General features: G+C 38.9%; 1 protein-coding gene and 1 pseudogene across 2 annotated transcripts; one reads left to right on the forward strand and one right to left on the reverse strand.

Annotated features, from left to right (window-relative positions):
- Positions 1-2,372: 2,372 nt before the first annotated feature.
- On the reverse strand, positions 2,373-25,375 carry LOC119536371 (putative olfactory receptor 10D4). Of its 2 annotated transcripts, none has more exons than XM_037839122.1 (3): positions 25,177-25,375; positions 23,681-23,877; positions 2,373-3,461 (listed from the first exon to the last, which is right to left on the reverse strand). In XM_037839122.1, exon 3 carries the CDS (start codon positions 3,448-3,450, stop codon positions 2,518-2,520), a length of 933 nt encoding a protein of 310 aa, XP_037695050.1. In that variant the 5' UTR covers positions 3,451-3,461; positions 23,681-23,877; positions 25,177-25,375; the 3' UTR covers positions 2,373-2,517. The 2 variants fall into 2 exon arrangements, with proteins under 2 accessions (XP_037695050.1, XP_037695051.1); XM_037839123.1 differs by lacking the exon at positions 25,177-25,375 and adding an exon at positions 24,288-24,384.
- LOC119536370 lies at positions 25,071-26,414 on the forward strand (annotated as a pseudogene).
- Positions 26,415-27,977: the final 1,563 nt, after the last annotated feature.

Below are 27,977 nucleotides of genomic sequence, written 5' to 3' on the forward strand. Positions count from 1 at the left end.
AACAGGCCATAAAATACTGCAATAACACATTTACTTTCTAATAAAATAAACCTTTTTAATAACATTGAAGTAAAATGGTTTCATTTTTGCATTAAATGACATACCATGAACTTCTGCAATATAAAACTACTTTAAAAATGAGTATTAAAAGCTATTTACAAACTTCAGAGTGGGAACAAAGGGTCCTCCTGAACTTAGGGTAGGGGGGAACTTGAACTATTCCTGGAAAGGGCCCCGTGCTAGGGGCAGAGGGTCCTACGGAATAAGGTGGGGGCTGTGATAAGGGGGGACTATTCTGTGGGGGGTTGAGGACTGGGGGCCTTTTGGGTGGCCCTTTAGAATGAATACATCTCGCTTTTTGGATGGTTTAGGTGTTGAACAATTTTAGTCCCAGGGAGCTGAGTGGCAGCCTGCGCCTTCCTGCCCTCAGGTGGCCTGCCTTGCCCCCTGCCAAGGGAAGTGGCCTCTGGCCCCCAGCAGGGTTCCCGTGAGGACATGCAGCACTCGTACCACCATGGTGTCTCAGACATAGACAGGTGGGCTCCAGCGGGACAGCTGTCACTTGGCAGGTTAGCTCCAGCACAGCTCAGTCACAGGGACGAGCATGAGGCTTACCGTGCTCCATGGGGAGCCTCTGCCCCCACCCCCACCTCCTGGCTTGAATGCAGAGAAGCCACTTGTCTTCACTAACCTCCCCCCGCCCGACCTTGGCCTTTTCATGTAGCTGTTTTTGATGCCCAAATATGCTGTTCAGTGGGGCTTTGGCTGACACTCCCCAACAGTGGCTTGCCATTTCTAGAAAGTACAAAAGGATCCTCTGAGGTCAGAGACTGTAAGACAAAAAGCAAGTGGTGTCACTAAGAAAAGATGAACCACTTTTTAAGCACCAGGCCAGCAGTTAACACCACCTCCCAGGGGGCTGGCATGTCTCCAGGATCTGGGAAAACACTGGCCCCAGGACACCCCTGGATGTACAAGCAGACAGATGTCCTGTGACCCATGATGGAACAGAAATACCAAAAACAAAGGATGCTGGGGACCACTCCCTGGCTTGCATACTTGGGGACTTGTCTCTGCTCTCTCCAGTCACTGTCCATCTGGTGACTGCTGATCATCGACAAATAATTTACTGGCGGCCCGTTTCACAGGGGAAAGCCTGCGCCCTGGCCAGAGGCAGGTCCTGGCACCTGCTCACCACTTCAGCACTTGTTTACCAGCGCTCAAACTGTGAGGATAGGCTTGCCCACCTGGCCCGGCAGCAGGAAGGCAACACCCGAGTCTGCAGCCACACGCCACTGCCTCCAGACAAAGGGCCTGTTCACCCCCACTTGAGCCCTCCTGGAGCCCGTGGACAGCAATATGCAGAAAAATGATTAAGCCATTTGGGGTGGTCAGTGAGGATGCTGATCCAGGTTTCAATATAGGGAATCTGGTCCAGGTGTCCTGCACTCCCGTAAATGACTCTTTGAACCTGAAAGGTAATTAGCAAATTTAGAGTGCCCTCAGGGGGCCAATTAGCATTTGGAAAGGTTGGCCATTTGAATTTGCAAAGGGCCCCAAGAACTCCTGGGTTGACCATAGCCCCCAACCCTGCAGCTCATCGGCAGAAGTCCTGAAAATTTTTTAAGAAACACTGCAATGGAGAGCAAGTGGAAGCAGATGGAGACTGATGGTTGACAAAACAGAAACAAAACAGAACAAAGACACTAACAACAAAATACTAAACAGAGACTAACCAAAACCTGAACCTGAGGCCATCAGCCACCGTCGTGGTCCAAGGCCGGGTCTCAGAGTTATGGCTGCATCCAGCCCTCCTAAAGACCCTAAAGGGGTACCCCACCAGACCAGATTAGAGATCTCTTACCATTGTGGGCCCACGTCCAGATGGCTCCAGAGGAGGATTTTTGAATTTCGAGGCTTGACCACGCGGTTCTCCGCCGGGGCTGAGGAACATCTCTCAGCACACGCCCCCTGGGGGAGGGCCAGTAGTCAGACCTTTGTCTCAACCAATGAGCCTCGGCAAATGCCAAGAACAAATCTCGCTGGGGCCTCCAAATGTTACGGTGCCCGCGAGTTAGAGTACGAGACGGCCAAACAGAATTTAAAGAGCCTTTATTTAACCGGCCGGTGACTGTCGCCTGTCACTCCGCGCAGGGAGTTCAGTAAGCAGCAGCCCCCACCGGAGAGTGCTTGAGACTTATATAGGCAGAAACCACATCCTGAAAATGCAAGCAAGCTACTTTGACAAAAGCAGAGTTGGCGGTTAATTAATGGGTGCTTAAGATCTTTAGCAAGCTTGAGAAGTTTTCTCAAGGCCGGTGCAATGATTAATTATTGAAACGGTTACGCTTGGCTAATGCATACATCCACAAGTCTCACTCCCTAAAACGGCACAGTTTCACTCCCTCCTTCTCAGGGCTTAATGTTTACTTTGCAGTCATTACCGGTTGTGGGGGAAGGGGACTCTCTTGTTACAGATTTAGGGGAGGAAGCTCACTTTAGGGCCCCACTTCAACCTTATGCTCCAGAAATGTGGACCATTTCCATTAACACTTTCTTCAGAGTCAATTTGACATCCTTGTTTCTCAAGGTGTAAATCAAAGGATTAAGGGAAGGCGTGATGATATTATTCAACACCTGAATAACGGAGTCGAGCCAGGGGCTGGAGGCAGGCCGCAGATAGATGAGCATCACCGGCCCATAGAACAAGAGGATCGAAGTCAGGTGGGCATTGCACGTGGCGAAGGCTCGACGCCTGCCTTCTGATGAGCTGATTTTCAATATGGAAAAGACAATGTGACTATAGGAAGCAAGGATAAGGAAAAGACATAGAAGCGTCAAAACACCCACGTTAGTGAAACTCACTGTTTGGGCCAGAGAGGTGTCCACACAAGCCAGGGGCAGCACCACTGGGATATTACAGAAGAAACTGTCCACCTCACTGGGGCCACAGTAGGGCAACTTAAAGACAAGAAACACGAGGACAGTTCCATGTAGACAGCCCCCCAGCCAAGTGTTCAATGTCAGGACAATACATGCCCTGCGGCTCATGATAACTGTATATCGTAAAGGGTGGCAAATAGCCACAAAGTGGTCATAGGCCATCGCGGTGTACAGGAAGCACTCGGTGCCACCCAGCGTGTGGTAGAAGAAGAGCTGGGATGCACAGCCCCGGTAAGAGATGACACAGTTTTGCCCCATGAGGCAGCGCATCATTTTGGGGGAACTCACAGAAGGGAAAAATACGTCAAACACTGAGAGGCTTCCCAGGAATAAATACATGGGGGTGTGGAGGTTAGAGGAAGCCAGAATGGTGAGGAAGATGAGCAGGTTCCCCAGCAAGGTGACAAGGTAGAAGGCCAAAAACAGGACAAAGAGCATGCTCTCCAGCCCTTCAGTGTTAGGAATTCCCGACAGGATGAACTCGGTGATGGAAGTGTGATTCCTCATATCAGGCAGCACTGGAAGAGCAAAGGGACAATCAAGCTGTAAGACTACAAGAAACCAAGAGAGCATCTTCCAAACAAAGTGATTTCTATCCCAGCAGCTGCTGCAAGCAAATAAAGGCTGAAAGCACAAAAGGAGACCAGTAATAAAGCTGGCACTGCCACCCAGCAGTTTGTCAAATTTGGCCTTGGTTTCTGCATCTGTTGAATTAGGTGGCAGAATAATTTATCTTTATAATTGGCAAACCTCTTAGCAGTAATCAACATTTTTTTTTTTTAAATCATCATTTTATTGAGATATATTCACATACCACGCAGTCATACAAAACAAATTGTACTTTCGATTGTTTACAGTACCATTACATAGTTGTACATTCATCACCTAAATCAATCCCTGACACCTTCATTAGCACACACACAAAAATAACAAGAATAATAATTAGAGTGAAAAAGAGCAATTGAAGTAAAAAAGAACACTGGGTACCTTTGTCTGTCTGTTTCCCTCCCCTACTTTTCTACACATCCATCCATAAACTAGACAAAGTGGTGTTTGGTCCTTATGGCTTTCCCAATCCCATTGTCACCCCTCATAAGCTACATTTTTATACAACTGTCTTCGAGATTCATGGGTTCTGGGTTGTAGTTTGATAGTTTCAGGTATCCACCACCAGCTACCCCAATTCTTTAGAACCTAAAAAGGGTTGTCTAAAGTGTGCATAAGAGTGCCCACCAGAGTGACCTCTCGGCTCCTTTTGGAATCTCTCTGCCACTGAAGCTTATTTCATTTCCTTTCACATCCCCCTTTTGGTCAAGAAGATGTTCTCCGTCCCACGGTGCCAGGTCTACATTCCTCCCTGGGAGTCATATTCCACGTTGCCAGGGAGATTCACTTCCCTGGGTGTCTGATCCCACGTAGGGGGGAGGGCAGTGATTTCACCTTTCAAGTTGGCTTAGCCAGAGAGAGAGGGCCACATCTGAGCAACAAAGAGGCATTCAGGAGGAGACTCTTAGGCACAAATACAGGGAGGCCTAGCCTCTCCTTTGCAGCAACCGTCTTCCCAAGGGTAAAACTTATGGTAGAGGGCTCAACCCATCAAACCACCAGTCCCCTATGTCTGTGGTCATGTTAGCAACCATGGAGGTGGGGTAGGCGAATACCCCTGCATTCTCCACAGGCTCCTCAAGGGGGCACTACATCTTTTTTTTTTTTTTTTTCCCCTCAGTAATCAACATTTATTATGACTTTTGTGTAATCTCTCCAGTCTGGTTTATCACGCAAACCCACATATTTCACACCCATCATCTCTAAGGAAAATTGTCATCAGGGTGCCAAACTCATTTTAATATTCACCAAGTCATAATTAATTTTTAAACAGGCCTACCTTCCAAAAATGTACATATTAATTCCCTAAAGCAAACAAATTATATACATTTATCTATTGCTTTTTATTTGCAACACATTTCCATTCTTCAGCATTTATATTCAAGAGAAAAGCAGACAATTTATATTTATTACCTGTGCACACATACAGAAATTGGATTCAGTCTAAAATAAGGCATTGCATAAATAATAGAAACAACTACTTCTGGAAATTTCTCTCCTCAGCTATGTTTCCTTTCAATACTACAGACCTCTCAAATGTAAATGTTAATAATGTTAATTTTATTTAGATTTTTAATCAGTGCCAGTCCTAGATAAACCTAAAAAAAAAAACTGAATTACATTTTCTGAATCCCCAATTTCTCCTTCTGTTATTTTGCACACCAGTTTTAGTTAGCCCTCCATATGTTACCACTGGAATAGCACAGAATTCCCTCTGCCTGTGATTGGCATTCACTCACAGGAAATAGACTCATAATTCTTTTCATATTAATTTAGAAATTGCTAATCTGTTACCATTTCCTGCTTTATTTCCAATTTAACAAGGACAAAGGCTTATGCCACAGTAAAAAAATCTCAGAAAGTGAAATTTCTGGCAAGAATTAAGGGATGGAAGTGGTGCCGGGAACTGGAGCTCTTCACACCAATTTTGAAATCAGTCTGCTAAGCCAGGCCCTATGTAAAGCTGGTCCTGCATGAAACGTTTCAAATAGATTCAAAGCCTGGGAAAGATACAGACAGGAAGACAAAGACTCCCTTCTAGCCCCAAAATGAAATATTGAAACAAAATTGAAAATTAAGTTTGGACCTTGGTGATCAATTCAATCTCATAAATATTCATTTTCAATGTATCATGAGTCAGAGCTAGAAATATAAGGATATAAGGATAAATAAAATAAAATACCATCCCTTAAAGGGCTCACTCTAGAGTCATATAAATATAGGTTTTAACTCTGACGCTTGCATTTTCTGGTTCAAGGGCCTTGGGCAACTTATTTGACTTTGCTAAGCCACATTTCCTTCAAAAGAAAAATGGCTAATAATGTTATCTGCCTTGTAGTGTCTTTATGGGATTAAATGAGATAATAAAATGCTTCTTTCATTCAAAGCTTTGTACTTAGTCATTGTTCAAAAAAGTTAGCTTAACAACTAAACTTCATGCATTTAAGACTGAAGTAAGGGTAATAAAGTAGTAACAGCAGATGTGACGAGAATACAATTAGATATGGGCTTTGAAGTATCCGCAGGATTTTTAAAAGGCATACAGATCAGGAAAATGTTATTTTCAATTTATCAACAATGGTGTGTTATAGAAATATACCTGCAGAATTAAAAGATAACTTTGTAGCCTGGAAGTGTGTAAACGCTCCCTCTAATCTGAACTTCTGTTTCTAGCTCAGTAAACAACTTTGCAGGCTAAACGGCACAGGGGTCAGTCCAAACCCGCCCTGGGCAGAAGTGCCAATTTGACGACACATCTGAGATACACTTTGAAAACCCCTCTCACCTCTCCTCTGTAATCAGCACTTAGTTCCTTATCTCCATCCAAACCTATTCTCAAGAAAGAATCTGAAGTCTGTCCAAGGAAAAGTATTCCAGAAACAAATATTGCCTAATTATAAAGACAGTCATGTGAGAAAGCACTGCATTCCCAGAATAGATGATTTTCAAGCAGGACTTATAGGCTTATTTCTTAATGAAGCAGAAGAAAACATTCTCCAACAAAGGGGGATAAACTAGATTATTTCTTCCAACTTTACATTCTAAAATTCCATATTATTAGCTTTTGATAAACCATGTGAGTTTCACTGTTGCCATAGAGACTAATATTTACACTGTAATCCTTAGCCTTAGCCTTTAATGGCAGCATAGTTATATATATATATATATATATATATATATATATATATATATACCTGTTAAATTTAATATATTCCTTTAATATACCTGTTAAAGGAAGCTCTGATGTTGATTGTAAGAGTTCACATTAAGAGTATGTCACAAATTTCTAATTTCTATGCTAACTACAAAATAGGATTCACAGACAAATAATCTATCCCCTTCAATATCAACCACCTCCCCACCAAACAAGTCTCTCCTCTGCCACACATGCACATGTATCCACAAAACTTCTCTTCTCCATTTTTTCCTGAGTGCTGACTTCCAAGTGGATTGTGCAACTCAGTCTTATAAGAAACTGCCTAAGTTCCTTGATTTTCTTCCTTCAGTTGGTTTAGCCAGTAAAACTATGAGGACAAATGAAGAGTAGAAATGCAGCAGTGGGAAAGCAAAGGAAAGAGAGTGCTCTAGGCAGGACAGAGATAAACAGAGTTAGGAAAACTTTTAGACACATACCAGCTGATGGAAAACACGCCTGACAAGGATAAAGAGACTGCTCTAGTTTCTAGGCAAGAACGTGTGTCTTAAGCCAAAACTCTAGTTTGTATAAGACGCCATGGCACAGAGTGAAGGTTGGCACCTTCTCCTCTTGAAGCCAAGACACAGATCCACACTCAGCCCTGCTATGTAGTCTGGTCCTGAAATTCTGGATTTGCAATGTTTTCCATACTGGAGACTATTAAAGGGACTGGTTTCTTTTGAGACAATATCCCCAATGGCCAAATCCTCAGACTCAAGAAGTCTGACTGAGCAAAGGGAGTAATTAAATAGATGTCTGCCTTTCTTTCCTCCTGCCCCCTTCCATTCCCTATCTAATTATTTCATAATATATGACATTCATTATAAGGTTAGCATCAGAACTTAATAGACTATTGGGTAAATACTCAATAAAGCGAGAAAAATATCTCATGTTTCTTCAACCTTATTTTTAGCAAAGTTAAGATTTTGGTGTTCACTTGCCAATCATTCCACCATAATGTTATTTTTTTCTTTAACTATTTGAACCCATATTATATATACAGTTTTGAATCTTTCTCCTTTAATTAAAATTTAATTTACAATTTTACCAAAATATTTTTCACCATTATTCAATCATCACAACTATCATTTTGAGTTTTCATTTTGTTTTTTCCTTGTATTTAGCAAAATAAATACTAGAGCAAAGACTATGAATATAAGAGTTTTGAATATTATTGACAAATTATTTTGTTAGCAGCAGCATTTGTAAAGGGCCAATTTTACCAACATTATGTATTAACATATTTAAGAGTTTTAAAGTTTTTTCATAAGCAATTGACATCCAACCATTTTTTAATATTCATTTCTGCTTATTCTTAAGGCTAAATATTTTTCCAAATGTATATTGTTGTTTTTCTTAATAGCAATTCAAACAATGTGGTGTTGCTGTAGAGACAGAGAAATGGAGTAGAATACAGAGCATAAAAGCAAACCCCTTGCATATGTCAATAATGGATTTAAGACAAAAGTGGCATGGAAGATCATGGGGACATATATTTTTATACCAATAAATTATGTTTGGGTGACTGGATCAACAGGGAAAGAATAAAAATTAATCTTTGACTACATACCTTACACAAAATCAATTCCAGGGATAAAATAAACTTAAATTTGTGAGACAAAATAACATAACATTTACAAATTAAATCGGAGGCAATCTTTTTGACTAGATATAGAAATAATAACAATAAGGGAAACAGTGATTTTTTTGTTATATTAAAATAGAGAATACTATCAAGGGAGTAAAAATGAAAAGAAGAAAAGTGAAAGTTGGAGAAGTTATTTACAACACATTCATAACAAGGACTCATATCCAAAATATATAAAGCATCCCTAATGTTTATAAGGAAAACTAATCAATCCAATAGGAAAAAAGGCAAATGATTTGACCAGACTTCACAAAAGAGGAAATACAAATAGCCATACCCAAAAGAAAATATACCCAATCATTTTAAAAAATTAGTGAGATTAAAACTAAAATTTCAATAAAATTTTGCTAAAAGTAAATGTCAAAATCATTAATTTCTGAGCATGTGGAACTTTTATATATTGCTTAAGGGAGAGTAAATTTAAGGGAACTCTTTAGAAAATGGTTTATTGCTTTCCAATAAAATGGAAGATGTTTTTCTCATAATGACAGAAATTTCCATGGAGAAACTTACGGACATGTTTACTAGGGTAAATGTATAATATTCAAAGATTAGTTTCTGTAATAACAAAATATTTGAACACACTAATGTCCATCATTAGTATATATTAAAATGGAACAATATAAATCAATAAAAATAATACATTTACAGCTACCCATATCAATATATACAAATCTTAAAAACATAAAATAGGGAACTTCCTCAACTAGATAAAGAACAGACAGAAAAAAACTGCAACCAACATCATACCTGATGGTGAGAAACTAGTGCTTTGTCCTAAGATTGCAAAAAGACAAAGATGTACCCTCTTACAACTCCTATTCAACATCATAATGGAAGTCCTAACTAATGCAATATGAGAAGAAAAGGAAAATATATAAAGATTCAGAAGGAAGAAATAAAAGCCCCTTGGTTTGCAATGATTTGATTGTCCATGTAGAAAATTCAAAGACTCACAAAAATACTCCTGCAACTAAGGATACAAGATTAATATACAAAAGTTAATTGCTTTCTCACATACCAGCATGAACAAATGGAATTTGAAATTAAAAGCAATACCATTTACATTAGCACTAAAAAAACCAAAATACTCAAATGTTCTAGTTTGCTACTGCTGCCCTTTTGCAAAATACCAGAAATGGGTTGACTTTTATAAAGGGGGGTTATTTGGTTACACAGTTACAGTCTTAAGGTCATACAATGTCCAAGGTAAGTCATCAACAATTGGGTACCTTCACTGGAGGATGCCCAATGGTGTCCAGAAAACCTCTGTTAGCTGGGAAGGCATGTGGCTGGCATCTGCTCCAGAGTTGTGGTTTCAAAATGGCTTTCTCCCAGGACATTCCTCTCCAAGCTGCAGTTCCTCAAAAAATTCACTCTTAGTTGCTCTTGGGGTGTTTTTCCTCTGTTAGCGTCTCTGGAGCAAAATTCTGCTTTCAGTGGCCATCTTCAAACTTTCTCTCATCTGCAGCTCCTCTCTCAGCTCCTGTGCTTTCTTCAAAGCGTCCCTCTTGGCTGTAGCAAGCTTGCTCCTTCTGTCTGAGCTTTCATAGGGCTCCAGTGAACTAACAAAGGCCCACACAGAATGGGCAGAGCCATGCCTCCATGGAAATTATCTAATCAGAGTTATCACCTACAGTTTGGTGGGTCACATCTCCATGGAAACACTCATTCAAAGAATTACAATCTAATCAACACTAATATGTCTGCCCCACAAGATTGCATCAACGATAATGGTGTTTTGGGGGACATAATACATTCAAACCGGGACACTCAGGTATACATCCAAAAATATATATACAAGCTCTAGATGAAGAACACTATGCAACTCTGATTACAGAAATCAGAGAAGATCTAAATAAATGAGGAGACATTCCATGCTGTGGATATGAACACTAAATATCATTTATATTATTTTTATTAAGACGTCAATTTCCCCCCAACTTGATGTATAGATTCAATGCAATCCCAATGAAATTCCTAGCAAGTTATGTTGTAGATATTGATGAACTGATCCTAAAAGTTTATCTGGAAAGGTCAAAGACCAGAACAGCCAACAAAATCCTGAGGAAGAACAAAGCCAGAGGACTGACATTACCCAATTTTAAGACTTACTGTAAAGCTACAGTGATCAATACAGCATGGTATTAGAGAAATAATAGACAAATGGATCAATGCAACAGAATGGAGAGACCAGAACTAGCCCCACACAAATATAGTCAACTGATCTTTGACAAAGGAGCAAAGGCATTTCAATGTAGAATGACAGTCTTTTCAAAAAATGGTGCTGGAACACTTGGATATCCATATGCAAAACAGGGAATTACATCCAGGCCTTACAGCTTTAATAAAAGTCAACTCAAACTGTATCACACACCTGTGGTCTCAGAAGGAAAAGCAGAAAAAACGTTGGATGAAATGGTGAACAAAAATTTTTCCAAAATTTGTTGATTATGACTAACCAAAAGACCCAAAGAGTGGAACAAATCCGAAGCAGGATAAAACAAAGAAAACCACATACTAAGTCATAACATAATAAAATCACCAAAAGAGAAAAATATCTTAATAGCAGCCAGGTAAAAGACACATTAAATACAGAATGATGATAAAAATGAAGGCATAATTCTCATCAAACTATGCAAGACAGAAGGCAATTGAATGACATGTTTAAAGAGCTGAAATTAAAATGTCAAACAAGATTTCTATATTCAGAAAATATACCCTTCTAAAATGAAGGCAAAACCAGATTAATTAATGAAAACAAAATTTGGAAGATTTTGTCAAGAGCAGACCTGAACTACAATAAATGTTAACTGAAGGTCATCAGACAGAAGTAAAATTGAACCAGATGGAAAATTGAATCCATAGACAAGAGTAAGATAAATAAAAAACTTTTTTCACTGCTTGAAACAAAAATTGTGGTTTATCCCAAGAATGCAAATTTGGTTTAATATGTGAAACTCAATCAGCATAATTCATCATCACCTGAAAATGGAAACCATATGATCATTTCATAGATGCAGAAAATATATTTGGCAAACGCCAAACACTATATTAGTTAAAAACTCACAGCTAACTAGGAAATAGAAGGGAATAAAAAATCTATGAAAAACTTACAGGTAACATAAACCTTGATTGTGGGAGACTCAATGATTAACCTCTAAGATCAGGAATAAACCAAGGATTTATGCTCTCACAACATCTATTCAACAGTATACTAGTGGACTCATTTAGTGCAATAAGGCAAGAAAAAGACATTAAATGCATCCAGATTGGAAAGGAAGAAATAAACTTTATTCACAGGCAACATGGTCATCTCTGTAGAAAATGAATCTTCAAAAAGCGACAAGAACTAAGAAGGTTACAGGATGTAACATCAATTTTCCAAAAAGTCAGCTGTATTTCTACACACCAGGAATCAATAATTAGAAATTGAAGTAAAAACACACCATTTGCAATAGCAACAAAAATAGCAAACAGTAATAACATTGGCAAAAAAATGTGCCAGACCTGAACAATGAATACTATTACAACATAGTAGGAACTAAAAGGATATTGAGAGTGAGACTCACTATTGTTAAGATGTTAATTCTTCTCAAGTTGATCTATAGAGTCCATACAATTCTAAACAAAATCTTGGTGTGCTCTTTTGTAGAAATTTGCAAGCTATTTTCAAAATCCATATGGAACTGCAAAAGGACTTTCAGTATCAGAAACAATTTTGGGGAAAAAATAGAGAAAAGCTTCACTAGCAGATCAGGTCCAGTTGGAAATGAGTGTCAGAAACAAGCACATGGAGAATATTCTAAGAGTGAGAAAGACCCTTTTGCTGAAGTTGGAGGGAGGCACATGGAAAACGGAGGTTAATTCTGCCAACAAACAGTGAGGTTTGAAGAGGCCCGCAGCCCCAAGTACTACCCCAAGTCATTAGATTACTTCAAGCCCCAAATGGTAGAGGTTGTTAAAACTGAATGCATTCCAAGAGTGACATCACCAACATGGTGACTTAAACAGCCACTGAAAACTTCTCCCCAGAAATTTAGTAGGAAAAAAAGGACTATTCTCACTTGTTCAGAACTTTGGAGAAAGGTATAGACTGGAGAAGGATTCTACAATGCTGAATCAAAGAAAGAGAAAAATATCAGGTAGGAAACTTCCATCCTGGACTGGCCAGTCCTCTCTCCTCCCAGACACTTCAGGAAGTGAACAAGGTGGCAGCTGGGATCCGTCCCAACTCCCAGCAGGGACACAGACTATAAAATCTCTCACAGCAGTGAGATAGAGTCCCAACTATATCCAGACACAGAGAACCAAGCCCACAAGGACCCATCTCAGGACTTAAGACCCTGGGGAGGGCAGAATACAAAAGGGCAACAGGAGGATTTTCTAAAATGGAGGAATAGAGAGGAAACCACAAAATCTTCCCTAAAAGCAGCAAGCAAGCAGGCAGACTACCTAAATCAACTGTGTTGGGACAGGGGAGTACATTTCAAGGCTCAGGTCAGTGAGGGACAAAGAGTCTGAGAAAACATGGACAGAGACTGTGTTTCCAGCCCTAGATCCTGGTGCCAATCCCCCACCCATGGGGGAAGTAGCAGCAGGAGGCCCGATCCTTGCCTGGGGGAAGTCTGCAGACTGGGGCAGCTGGAGGAATCCTCTACCACAAGTAAAATCAGGGACACAGACCCACATTGAGCCAGATTTGGGCTGGAAAAGTGAGGGCATAATAACTGTGACAGTTTGAATGTCTTATGACCACCCAAAAGCCATGTTCTTTGATGCATTCTTGTGGGGGCAGACTATTAGTGTTGATTAGTTTGGAATATTTGAGTTAGGCTGTTTCCATGGAGATGTGACCCACCCAAATGTGGGTAATGCCTTTGATTAGGTTGTTTCCAAGGATATGTGGCCGTACCCCTACAGCATGGGTCTTAATTAAATCACTGGAGCCCTACATAAGATCTCAGACATAAGGAGCTTTCTGCTGCAGCTAAGAGAGACATTTGGGAGACACTGTTGAAAGCAGACTTTTGCTGATGCTTTGGAGATACTAGCCCAGAGTTTGCCCCAAGAAGCTAAGTCCAGACATTCTGGATAATGCCATTTTGAAACGCAACTTGGGATCAAGCAGACAGCAGCCACATGCCTTCTGAGCTAACAGAGGTTTTCCAAACACCATCGGTGTTCTTCAGTGAAGCAACCCTATTGTTGATGCCTTTGTTTGGATATTTTTATGGCCTTAGGGCTATAACTTTGTAACCAAACACATCCCCTTTATAAAAGCCAATCTATTTCTAGTGTTTTGCATAATGGCAGCATTTGCAAACTGGAACAGAACTCTGCAGTTTCAACCCTACCCAGTCAGACACTGCGTGGCTCCATGAGGTAAAGAGCTTTTGAGGACAATTAAGTCACTGACCAGAGCCATCTTTTGGGCAGGCAAGAAAATGCAGGGGAACTGCAAGGCTCTTTGGAGCCCCACCAGACCCTATCCCAGGCCCATCAGAGCTGGTCTACACCCCCTCCATGGGAACCAGACCCTTTTTTAGCTGAGGGACATGGACAACCAAACTGTCAAAGCAGTGCCTAAATACAAATGCAGGTCTTAACTGGATGGTGAAAAGCAGATCACTCCTGGGTCAGCTATTGGCTTGGGAAGTGGTCCCTCTCAGTCCCGTAGCCCAAGACCCTTCAAGGAAGAAGCCTGGGAATCACCAGACACATTGTGCCAACAAGCAGGGGCATCATTCAAGGTGCCAAGTGTCCAACCCCTACCCCAGAGTTAGCAGCTTCCAGGGCACATAGAGAACGGTGGCCTTGACTGAACTGTTGCCTCTTTGGGACCCAGTCCAGTGCAATGCCACAGTTGGGGAATGGCAGGGTTGTGGGGAAGTGCTGGCCCAAGAGCACCATCTGTGGGGAAGGCAGGGAAAGTACACTCTGGCAAACTGCTTTTCTGGCCTTCAATGCAAACCCAAGCAACTACAAAATCTTAGACAAATGGGGGAAATCAACTTTCAAAATAACCTTATCAATGACAGTGTGATTGTGAAGACCTTGTGGATCACACCCCCTTTATCTAGTGTGTGGATGAGTAGAAAAATGGGGATAAAAACTAAAGGACAAATGGGGTGGGATGGGGGGATGGTTTGGGTGTTCTTTTTTCACTTTTATTTTTTATTCTTTTTCTGGTTCTTTCGGATGTAAGGAAAATGTTCAGAGACAGACTGTGGTGATGAATGCATAACTATGTGATCATACTGTGGACAGCTGATTGCATACCATGGATGATTGTATGGTGTGTAAATGTATTTCAATAAAACTGAATTTAAAAACAAACAAAAAAATGGAAGGTAAAAAAAAATAACCTTATCAAGATAATCAAATGCGTAGAAAGAACAACAACAGAAAAAAAACAATAAGCATATGAAGATGCAAGAAGATACAGCCAAGCCAAATGAACAAATTAATAAAGCCAGAGGAGTCACAGAATTTGGAACAACTAATCAAAGACAGTCATACAAATCTCCTAAATAACTTCAGTGGGTTGGCTAAAGGCATAATGGATATCAAGAAGACACTAGAAGAGCATAAAGAAGAACTTGAAAGAATAAATAGAAAAAGAGCAATTTTATGGAAATGAAAGATACTATATATCAAATTAAAAATTTACTAGAGAAACCACAGCAGATTTGAAGAGGCAGAAGAAAGAATAAGTGAACTAGAGGAGACAGCAACTGAATTCAAATGTTAAAAGAACAAATGGTGGAAAAGATGGAAAAATTTGAATTGGATCTCAGGGAAATGATGGACCACATGAAGCACACATATATAAGAATCATTGGTTTCCCAGAAGGAGTAGAGTAAAAGTCTAGGAAGGTTATTTTGAGGAGGTAATTGGGAAAAATTTCCAAACCCTTATAAAAGACATAAATATGAAAATAAAAGAAGCCCAATGAACTCCAGATAGAATAAATCAAATAGACCCACTCCAAGATAAATACAAATCAGACTGTCAAATGCTGAAGAGAAGCATAAAGTCCTGAAAGCAGCAAGAGAAAAGTGATCCACCACATACAAGAGAAGTCACTTAAGACCAAGTTCTGACTACTCAGTGGGCACCACGGAGACGAGAAGGCAAGGGTATGATATGTTTAAGATTCTGAAAGAGAAAAATTGCCAGCCAGAAATTCTTTATCCAGTGAAGTTCTCCTTCAAACTGAGGGGGTTTAAAATTTTCACAGAAAAACAAATGCTGAGAGATTTGTTAACAAGACACCTGCCCTGCAAGAAATACTAATGGGAATTCTGTCAGCTGAAAAAAAAAAAAAAAAGAAGAGTGAGGTCTGGAGGAGGACACAAATTGAAAAATATTAGTAAGAGTAACTTAAAGGATAAAAAAGAGAGGAGAAAAATAGATCTGACAAATAAAAACAAAGGATAAGATGGTAGATTCAAGAATGGCCTTTACAGTAAAAACTGTGAATGTTAATGGACTAAACTCCCCAATTAAAAGATACAGATTGGCAGAATGGATTAAAAAATATGATCCATCTATATACTGTTTACAAGAGATTCATCTTAGACCCAAAGATACAAATAGATTGAAAGTGAAAGAATGGAAAAAGATATTCTGCACAAGCTGTAAACAAAAGAAAGCAGGGGTAGCTATACTAATATCAGACAAAATAGACTTTAAATGCAAAGATATAAGAGATAAAGAAGGACACTACATATTAATAAAAGGGACAATTCACCCAGAAGACATAACAGTCATAAATGTTTATGTCCCCAACCAAGGAGCTCCAAAGTACATGAGACAAACACTAGCAAAACTGAAAGGAGCAATAGCTGTTTCCACAATAATAGTGGGAGACTTCAATATACCACTCGCTTCCATAGATTGAACAACCAGACAGAGGATCAATAAGGAAATGAACATAAAAATGTGATAAATGAATTAGACCTCACAGACACATACAGATCATTGCACCTCCAAACACCAGGATATATATTCTTCTCTGGTGCTCCTGGAACATTCTCCAGGATAGATCATATTCTGGGGCACAAAACAGGTCTTAAGAAATTTAAAAAGACTGAAATTATGCGAAGTACTTTCTCTGACCACAAGGGAACGAAGCTGGTAATCAATAACCACCAAAGAACCAGAACCTTAACAAATATATGAAGATTAAATAACACACTCTTAAACAATCAGTGGGTCAAAGAAAAAATTGGAAGAGAAATCAATAAACATCTGGAGATGACTGAAAACAAGAATACAACATATCAAAACTTCTAGGATGTAGCAAAGGCAGTCCTGAGAGGGAAATTTTTTGCCCAAATGCTTACATTAAAAAAAAGGAAGAGCAAAAATCTAGGACTTAAGTGCTGACCTGGAGGAACTAGAGAAAAAACAGCAAAGTAACCCTAAAGCAAGTAGAAGAAGAGAAATAACAAAGATTAAAGCAGAAATAAATGAATGGGAGCATAAAAACAATAGAGAGAATCAATAAAACCAAAAGTTGGTTTTTTGCGAAAATCAATAAAATTGATGGACCCTTAGTTAGGCTGACAAAGGAAAAAAAGAGAAGGGATGCAAATAAATAAAATCAGAAATGAGAGAGGGGTCATTCCCATGGACCCTGAAAAAAGAACAAATCCTAAGAGAATACTATGAAGAAACTATATGCCAACAAACCAGACAACTCAGATGAAATGGACAATTCCCTAAAAACACTTGAACAATCTCTACTGACTTGGGAAGAAATAGAAGACCTCAACAAACCAATCACAAATAAAGAGATTCAATCAGTCATCAAAAACCTTCCTACAAAGAAAAGCCCAGGGCCAGATGGCTACACAGGGAATTTTACCAAACATGTCAAAAAGAATTAACACCACTCTTCCTCAAACTCTGCCAAAAAAAAAAAACAAAAAAAAAAACAAAAAAAATGAAGAAACAGTAACACAACCTAACTCATTTTTATGAAACTAACGTCATTCTAATACTAAAACTCGCTAAAGATATACAAGAAAGGAAAACTACAGGCAAAATCTCCCTAATGAATATAGATGCAAAAATTCTTGACAAAATACTTGCAAATCAAATCCAATGGCACATTAAAAGAATTACATACCATGACCAAGTGGGATTTATTCCAGGCATGCAAGGGTGGTTCAACACAAGAAAATCAATCAATATTATAAAACACATTTAAAAATTTCAAGGGAAAAATCACATGATCATCTTGATTGATGCTGAAAAAAAAATATGACAAAATTCAGCATCCTTTTCTGATAAAAACACTTCAAAAAGTAAGAAACAAAGGAAGCTTCCTCAATATGTAAAAGGCATATATGAAAATCCCACAGCCAGTCTCTTACTCGATGGTGAGAGACTGAAAGCCTTCCCCCAAAGATGGGGAATGAGACAAGGATGCCCACTTTCACCACCATAACTCAACATTATGCTAGAAGTTCTAGCTAGAGCAAGAAAAAGAAATAACATGCATCCAAATCAGGAAGGAAGATGTAAAACTCTCCTTATTTGCAGATGATATGATCCTATACTTGGAAAATCCCAAGAAATCTATGACAAAGCTACTTGAGCTATTATACAAATTCAGCAAAGTGGCAGCATACAAGATTAATGCACAAAATCTGTAGTTTTTTTATACACTAGTAATAACCTCACTGAGAAGGCAATTAAAAAAAATTCCATTCCCAATAGCAACTAAAAAGATCAAGTACTTAGGAATAAACTTCAACAAGGATTGAAAGGACCTGTACACAGAAAACTATAAACCACTGCTAAAAGAAATCAAGGAAGACTTAAATAGATGGAAAGACATTCCATGTTCATGCATAGGAAGGCTAAATGTCAGTAAGATGTCAATTCTACCCAAATTGATCTACAGATTCACCACAATACCAATCAAAATTCCAACAACCTACTTTGCAGACTTGGAAAAGCTAGTTATCAAATTTAGTTGGAAGGAAAAAGGGCCTCAAATAGCCAAAAGCATCCTAAAAGAGAAGAATGAAGTAGTAACTAACACTTCCTGACTTTAAAGCGTATTAGAAAGCCACAGTGGTCAAAACAGAATAGTACTGGCAAAAGATAGACATACTGATCAATGGAATTGAATTGAGAGTTCAGAAATAGACCCTCAGCTCTATAGTCAATTGATTCTTGACAAGGCCTCCAAATCCACTGAACTGGGAGAGAATATCTCTTCAATAAATGGGGCTGGGAGAATTGGATATTCCTAGCCAAAGGAATGAAAAAGAACCCCCATCTCACTCCCTATACAAAGATTAACTCAAGGTGGATTAAAGACTTAATTATAAGAGCCAGTGCCATAAAACTCCTAGAAAAAAATAAAGGGAAAAATCTTCAAGACTTAGTAATAGGAGGTAGCTTCTCAGACCTTATACCCAAAGCACAAGCAATGAAAGAAAAAATAGATAAATGGGAACACCTAAAGATTGAACATGTCAAAGGACTTTGTCAAAAAAGAAAAGAGGCAGCCAACTCAGTGGGAAGAAATATTTGGAAACCATATATCTGATAAGTGTTTGATATCCAGTATATACAAAGAAATCCTACAACTCAACAACAAAAAGACAAACAACCCAATTAGAAAATGGGAAAAAGATAAGAATAGATATTTTTCTCTGAAGAGGAAATACAAATGGCTAAGAAGTACAGGAAAAGATGTTCATCTTTACTAGCTATTAGGGAAATGCAAATCAAAACCACAATGCGGTATCATCTCTTGCCTGTAAGAATGGTCGCTATTAAATAAACAGGAAAACACAAATGTTAGGGAGGATGTGGAGAAAATGGAACACTTATTCATTGCTGGTGGGAAGGTAAAATGGTACAGCCACTGTGGAAAACAGTTTGGTGATTTCTCAGAAAACTAAACATTGAGTTGTCCCATCACTCAGCAATTCCGCACTCATTATTTACCCAGATCTGAAAACAGTGACACAAAAAGACATGTGCACACCAATGTTCATAGCAGCATTGTTCACAATTGCCAAAAGTTGAAAACAGTCCAAGTGTCCATAAACAGATGAATGGATAAGCAAAACATGGCACATACACATGATGGAATATTATGCAGCAATAAGAAGGAAAAAGGGCCTAAAGTATGTGAAAACTTCATGAGCCTTGAAGACATAATGCTGAGGGAAATAAACCAGACACAAAAGGATACATATTTTATAATTTCACTAATAGGAAACACCTAGAAAACGTAAACTCAGAGTCTTAAAATGTAGAATATAGCAGGCCTAGAGATAGAAGCTAGAGAAGGGGGAGCAGTTACCGAATATGTAACAGAGTTGATCTTAAATGTTTGGGAATGGATAGAAGTGATGGTAGTTCATTGTTGGGATTATAAGTAGTAGTGCCTATTGAAGGTGAATATGATTGAAAGGGGTTGTCTAAAATCATGTCTCTCACCAATTAATAAGACAAATATCAATAAGTTCTTGCATGAACTACTTCAAATGTATGACACTTGTACAAACAGTTAATAATAGAATGGTATATGTTAAAAATTATATTGCATGCTATGGACTATATTTAACAGCAATACCTTACTAGTACTACACCAGTACTAGGGGTAAATAATTGGGGGGGGGGGTTAAAGGATATGGGGTGTTTGGGGTTTTCTTTCATGTGTGGCTGTTTATATCTGTTATTTTTTGGTAATGGTGAAGCCAAGCCTACTTATAAACATACCTCAAGAGTCACCCCCAAAGAACCTCTTTTGTTGCTCAGATGTGGCCTCTCTCTCTAAACCAAACTCTACAAATAAACTCATTACTCTCCCTCCCCACACTCACACACCATGTGGGACATGATTTTCAGGGATGTAAGTCTCCCTGTCAATGTGGGACATGACTCCCAGGGATGAGTCTGGCCCTGGCTAGCATTGCGTTATTGACAATGCCTTCTTGACCAGAAGAGAGAGAAAAAAAGTAACAAAATAAGGTTTCAGTGGCTAACAGATTTCAAATAGAGTCAAGAGGTCATTCTGGAGGTTACTCTTACGCAAGCTTCAGCCAGGTATTACAAATTGCCACTGTATATCAAGCCCCAACTAACAGTATTCCTGAAAATCCTAAAGAAAACCCAGGGCTCTATCTAAGACTATAAATGTTTTACTTATTATTTTACAGAAACCTCCAGATTGTTCCTTTGCCAGAAAAGCCCTGATCATAGTGATACCAGTCTCTCCTAGAACATCAACAAGTTGCATTCCCCTGCCTCATAATGTTGACACCCCTTTTCAACATGGAGAAGTTAGAATGGTCATTGCCCAAATATCCCTGAAGACTGAGAAAATGATCAAATGAGAGAGAGGAGTTGTAGCCGAGAAGTTAGGTCTTAACGAATGATTATGACTACTATAGGTATTTCTTTTTAGTTTATAGTATATAAGAAAAGCCAGAAGGAAATACCTGAAATTGTGGAACTGTAACCCATACTATACTTTGAAATATGCTCTATAACTACCTGTTCAAATGTATTTTGAAATTTGTCACTTTTCTGTATGTTGTATTTCAAAATTAAAATGTCTAAAAATAAAATAAAAAATAAAAACAAGTACGTGAGTTCTACCTTTCTCTATTCTTTATTAGAGTATCAACAAAAGACACCAGAAAGTATAGGTTGACTCAGCTTTCCCTCTTTCCTTATGCAAAGGGCTAACAGTGCAAAAATTTTTATGATAATGGGAGGTGTTCTAGTTTGCTAATGCTGCTGGGAGGTGTTCTAGTTTGCTAATGCTGCTGGAATGCAAAACACCAGAAATGGATTGGCTTTTATAAAGGAAGTTTATTTGGTTACACAGTAACAGTCTTAAGGCCATAAAGTGTCCAAGGTAACACATCAGCAATTGGGTACCTTCACTGGAGGATGGCTAAAGGTGTCCAGAAAACCTCTATTAGCTGGGAAGGCATGTGGCTGGTGTGTGCTCCAAAGTTCTGGTTTCAAAATGTCTTTCTCCCAGGATGTTCCTCTCTAGGCTGCAGTTCCTCGAAAATGTCACTCTTAGTTGCACTTGGGATATTTGTCCTCTCTCAGCTTTTCTGGAGCAAGACTCTGCTTTGAACAGCCATCTTCAAACTGTCTCATCTGCAGCTCCTCTCTCAGCTTCTGTGCATTCTTCAAAGTGTCCCTCTAGGCTGTAGCTCCTCTTCAAAATGTCACTCTCAGTTGCTCTTCAAAATGTCACTCACAGCTGCACTGAGTTCCTTCTGTTAGCTCATTTATATGGCTCCAGTGATTTAAGTTAGACCCACCCTGAATGGGTGGGGTAACACCTCCATGGAAATTATCCATTCAGAGTCATCACCCACAGTTGGGTGGGGCACATCTCCATGGAAACAGTCAAGGAATTACAATCTAATTAAAACTAATAGGTCCACCCACACAAGATTACATCAAAGATAATGGCAGTTGTGGGGACAGAATACATTCAAACTGCACAGGAGGGTTGGATCATTCATCTCATAGAACCTCACTGTGTTTTAAGAAATACAACCTGAAAAGCTAGATCACTGATTTTAGCTCCTAAGGAAAATAGAACTCAGTAAATGGCATCACTGGCCTCCTCATGATGCAGAAGGTCACTGAACAAGTTGTGCAGTTCCCTTAGAGATCTAAGTAGTCCCTGGGTAGACTAGATAGCTGGGTAACAACAGTGCTTTTTCTGCCAAAACATTAAGACAGAAATGAAAATTATGGGCATTTCCTTTTGGAAAGAAGAGAAAATCAGTGTTTTATGAAGATAATATGAGTTTATAACTAAATAATCCAAGAGAATCAAATGGAACTTAATAGCTTTTATAAAAATTATATAAAAGAAGCTAGATAGAAGTTTAAATCCACAAAATTAATAGCATATATTCCATAAAGAGATTTTGAAGTATATTAACTGGAGCTAAATTGCAAATAATTATTGAAATAGCTTCTAAGATAGCACTCATATTTTATATTAATTATATTAAATACATCTTATCATATATTAATAAACCAAAGTGAGAAAACCACGTAATTTGATAGGTTAATGTGGAGAAATATTTATTCAGGGGGGCTTCAGTTCCTCAAAATCCACCATATACACGTGAGAGCATTTCTATCAGCAAAAAAAGGCCAGTAAAGCTGCTTCATTTCTTTCTCCAATACTAACAGTGCTTTGGACTTCTGCTGCAGCAGACCAATTTTTCTCCTTGCTTTCTTAAAACTCTTTCCTGATAGCTATGACTTCTGTGATCTCTGGGAAAAAGTGTACTTTTCCTCTCTTTAGTTATAATAATTCAATTTTACATAGAATCTAAATATGTTCTAAGACTAGAGGATAGAAGGCACAAGGCAGAGGTCTCTAAGCAGGAGAGAGAATCCCCAAACCAAGGAAGGCTAGGAACTTGCATAGCACATCTGCTGAGGCCCAGAGGATGGAAGTTTAATTAGCAAGATATTTTATCTGGGAGGAGTAAAACTCTGATCATCCCTGGAGCATAGAAGATGCAGAGCTCTGTTTTTGGCTGGCCATAATCACCAGAGTAAAAGATTTAACAAAGAGACTATGAGCCCCACCAGAGAATTCTCCCTTTGGGGATGAAAGCCATATTTTCTATCCTTGAGTTTAGGGAAAAAACCCTAAATCATTCCTGCATGAAGAATTTTCAAACCCAGAGTTATTTATTTTGGAAATTAATTTTGACTGAATAAAATGCCATATAGAAAGATGGTCCTCAAATGCAGAAATGAGTAAAACAGATGCATTTGGAAGAAATTTCTGAATTTTTAGCACAATGTTTTGCTCCTCATCCATGAGGACCCTGGGGCCAAGGCGGTATCTCCTGAGACATCAAACCAATTTTAAGCTCTGCTATTTAAAAAGAGCTTACTTTTATAGCTCTTTCTTCTTGTGGTTTTGTCTTTGTGGGACAAAAGAATTATACTACTCATCACACAGTTTCTTAAAACCTTTAATTTTGCCTTACGAATAAAAAACCTACTTGAAGAAATTGGTAAGTAGTAAAAACTGGAAAAATCTCAGCATTTTTCATTACTGAGCACATTTGGGTGACTACAAGGTATTTATGATCATAGTTCATTTTCCTTTATTCCTCTTGAGCTTTGGCTTTAGATCACCTTAGTCATGTCCTCAAAATGCTACAAAACCTCAAATTAGTAAAATGACTTCTCTATAAACCTTAGTTAGAGTTACAACTCTGAGTCAGAGCCAATGGAAACATACCATTTTTCTCAGAGCCTCAAAAATGGAAATGTCTTGCTTCTTGCTGACATGGGGCAGAAGCATCTCAGAAAATAGTGAAGAAATGCTCTTTTTCTGTCAGAGATGTCTAGTTTTCCAGGCAGAGTTTTCTTCATTTCTTCATACCTTTTTATTTCTTTTCTCTTTGAATATATAATTTGAGGAACATCCAATCCACTCTAAAAGGAAAAAAAATACTTTTGATTCTGAGCTCGTGAATAATTAAAATCCTAGAAACAATTAAAAATTCTTTCATATCCTGTATTTTTCTCTATTTTTTAGAAGTACATTATTATTTGTTTTATAACAAATGTAAATATCCAGTTCTAGAACTTAGAGATACAATCTAATCCTCTTTGAGCAGTTCTAATTCATCTTGGATGTTTGAAAATAAATTGTAAGGTGCTTGGTCATGTTTTAGAGGGCAGATGATTGCTTTAAATCCTTGATAAGGAAATAATAAGATAAATAAGGAATCATTTCTAAAACAGAAATAAACACAGGAGAAAGGAGTTAAGGAAATGATTGTTACTCTGCCTATTATAACATTAATTTGATCAGATTTCAAGTATCACTAGGGAGTACAGACCAGAGTAGACCAGGGTAGAACAGAGGAACAGATGGCTGGCAATGGCACTCAGCAGGCTCCAAGGAAGGCTGGAACATTACTGGAATCCAAACTTGACATTTCTGCTGCTCACAAAAGAGCTTTAGGAAGGCCATTTTTCTCTCAGTCATCCAAGTTGAAGATTTCTTTAAAATTTGTTTTTATAGTGAATAATTCTCTGATGATCATAAAGACATTCTGTATGTTTGAAAGCATGTGTGCATGTCAATATGCATGTCCATATATTTTTCATTATTTGACTTTTTTATTTTCTGAAATGGAACCATTATACATTGTACAAATCATAGCTTCTGATAGAACAAATGAGTGAAAAGTTACACTGCTGTACAACGCACCAAAAAAAAAAAAAAAAATAAGAGAAAAACTTTGGTAATGGTGAAAAAAGGTTTTTGTCAGAGAGACAAAGTCAGAGATGCTTGAATAAAGGCTTATCCATGGCAAAGGTTGGCCGCCTTCTGAATAGTTGCACTTTGGGTATATCTTTTCTAACTCTACAGAAAACAGAATACAAAATTTACTCCTCTTCTCTATCTCTCTGACTTTATATTGTACTGGAATAAGGAAGCCACCACTCCTTTTCAAAGCACCACACTGATGCAACAGGGCTGTGTAAAACATAAAAGCCAAGAAAACGCTTGGAGTTTGCTATCAAGAAAATGTGCTTACACGATTCATATGAACTATGTTCCCAAGTAAACGCTAGACCTGCTTTCCTTCTCTTAGAGACAGGGCCCATCTAGAAGAATGAAGAACGTGAGCCTCGTGACCACGTTCGTCCTCATGGCATTCCTCACGCCCCCGCGCTGGACACCGCCCTCTTGGGGGTCTTCCTGCTGCTTTACATACTCACGGTGGTGGGGAACCTCCTCATCCTGCTGGTGATCCGGGTGGATTCCCACCTCCACACCCCCATGTACTACTTCCTGGCCAACCTGTCCTTCATCGACATGTGGCTCTCCACCGTCACTGCGCCCACCATGCTCATGACCCTCGGCTCCCCAGGAGGCGGGGCCGTCTCCCTCGGCGGCTGCGCGGCGCAGCTCTATTCCTTCCACTTCCTGGGGAGCACCGAGTGCTTCCTCTACACCGTCATGGCCTATGACCGCTACCTGGCCATCAGCCACCCGCTCAGGCACTCGGGCCTGATGAGCGCGAGAACGTGCGCCCGCCTGGCCGCCGGCACTTGGCTCAGCGGCGCCCCTGCACTCCGGGGTCCAGACGGCCTTGACCTTCCGCTTGCCCTACTGCGGGCCCCACCGCATCCAGCATTACTTCTGCGACGCGCCGCCCGTCCTCCAGCTGGCCTGTGCGGACACCTCAGCCAACGAGATGGTGATCCTTGTCAGCATCGGGGTGGTGGCCTCGGGCTGCTTTCTGCTCATAGCGCTGTCCTACGCGTGCATTGGCTGCTGCATCCTGCAGATCCGCACCGCGGAGGGGAGACGCAGAGCCTTTCAGACCTGCACTTCCCACTGCATCGTGGTCCTGTGTTTCTTTGGTCCCTGTGCTTTCATTTACCTGAGGCCAGGCTCCAAGGATGCTGTGGACCGGGTAGTGGCAGTTTTCTTACACTGTACTGACACCTCTTCTGAACCCGCTTGTGTACACCCTGAGGAACAAGGAAGTGAAGAAAGCTCTGTTAAAGCTGAGAAGTGGGTCAGTATTCACCCAAAGTAAATAATCAAGAAAGGGCAGATATGACTAACTTCTTTTATTTATAATGACATTAAGTCACCGACATGAATATTGTACTTTGAAGGAGCATTTAATTATCCAATGTTAATTTAAAAAAAATTTATTAGAGAAGTTGTAGGCTTACCGAAAAAATCATGCATAAAATAGTTACCATCTACCATCCTGTTATTAACATCTTGGATTAGCATGGTACATTTGCTGCAACTGATAAAAGAACATTTTTTTAACTGAGCTATCAACCATAGTTCATAGCTCACCTTAGGATTCATGGTTTTTGTTGTACAGTCCTATGTAATTTTTTTAAATTTTATTCTATAACATAAACAACCCCAAAATTTCTCTATTTAACCTCATTCAAATATATACTTCAGTGCTGTTAATTATGTTCCCAATATCATGCTACCATCACCACAAACCAGTACCAAAACTTTTCCATCTTCCCAGATAGAAACTGTACAATTTAAACATTAACTTCCCATTTCCTACCCCTACCCTGGTTCCTGGTAACCTATATTCCAGTTTGACTCTATGAATTTGCTTACTCTAATTGTTTCATCTCAATAGATTATACAATATTTGTCCTTTTGTGTCTGGTTTATTTCACTCAACATGATGCCTTCAAGGTTCATCCATGCTGTCACTTGTGTCAGAACTTCATTCCTTTTTACAGCAGGATAATATCCCATTGTGTGTATATAATATACCATATTTTGTTTATATGTTCATCGACTGATGGACACGTGGGTTGCTTCCATCTTTTGGCAATTGTGAATAATGCCACTATGAACATTGGTGTGCAAATATCTGTTTGAGTCCCTGCTTTTAATTATTTTCGGTATTCTACTTAGAAGTAGGATTGCTGGGTTCTATGGTATTTCTCTACTTGGTATTCTGTACTTAACTTTCTGAGTTACTGCCTAACTGTCTTCCACAGCAGCTGCACCATTTTACATTCCCACAAGCAGTGATAGAATGTTCCTGTTTCTCCACATCCTCTCCAAAGTGTGTAATTTTTTTAATCATAATCTAATTACATCACCATCATGAACATTAGACTTTGAAGGAGCATATCAATTACCTGATATTAATTTTAATAGAAAAATTAATGAAATTTTAATTGTTTCCTGCAAAATATCTATCAGAATCCCAATAAAAGCATCCATTTAATGGTGAAAATCTGATCCTTCTAAGGAAGGATTATAGCCTAATCTTTCTTTATGTTCTACTAAGTAAGTCACCAGAGAAATAGCTTGTTTTACTTACTATTTTATATTTCATATTAAATATTTTCCAAAATTTCTATCCAGTTTATTTTGTGCCATTTTAATCAAAGCTCTATAAAAAGTACTTTCCATTTTTAAAAACTTCTATATGGAAAAAGTCATGCAATAGTCCCAACCCATTATATAAATAATCTGTAGGCAGAAATTTTATGTTAGAAAGCACTAGACAAAAAATATGCTTGAGTCTCAGGAAGAATGGTTTTATTTGCCTTTATGATACAATAAAAACTGTAAAATCAATTTAATTTACTTTGGTTTCCAAGATTTTCAAAAGTAAGGATTTGTCCATTTATGGACTATGTATACTGGTTTAGTCACTGATATAACTACGTCCACATTCCTTCTACATTTACAGAGCTCCTGGTTTCTTATCCTAAATGCAAAGCTCTTATCTTCAGCAACCTTAAATTATTTTTGTAAATAATCAAGGGACAGATGTTAGATATAAAAATAAGCAAATAACCTTAGAGACAAAAATATACTGTCATCAATTATTGAGGATATTTTCCATTTTTGCAACAAGGTCCTAGCAAGTACTCCCCATGTGATTGTACTGTGACTGGTAGCTATAACTTTGTAATACACATGTGTTTGACTTCAAGTATAAAATGGACTTTTATCAGTATCTAATATATAGTGGAATATTGTGGGGTGGTTGTTTCCTGGGGAGGTA

The sequence above is a fragment of the Choloepus didactylus genome, chromosome 6, assembly GCF_015220235.1.
Source record: "Choloepus didactylus isolate mChoDid1 chromosome 6, mChoDid1.pri, whole genome shotgun sequence".
Taxonomy (NCBI): domain Eukaryota; kingdom Metazoa; phylum Chordata; class Mammalia; order Pilosa; family Megalonychidae; genus Choloepus; species Choloepus didactylus.

Excerpts from the sequence above, each read along its gene's own strand:
- LOC119536371 (XM_037839122.1), bottom strand. The coding sequence starts at position 3,450 with ATGAGGAATCACACTTCCATCACCGAGTTCATCCTGTCGGGAATTCCT.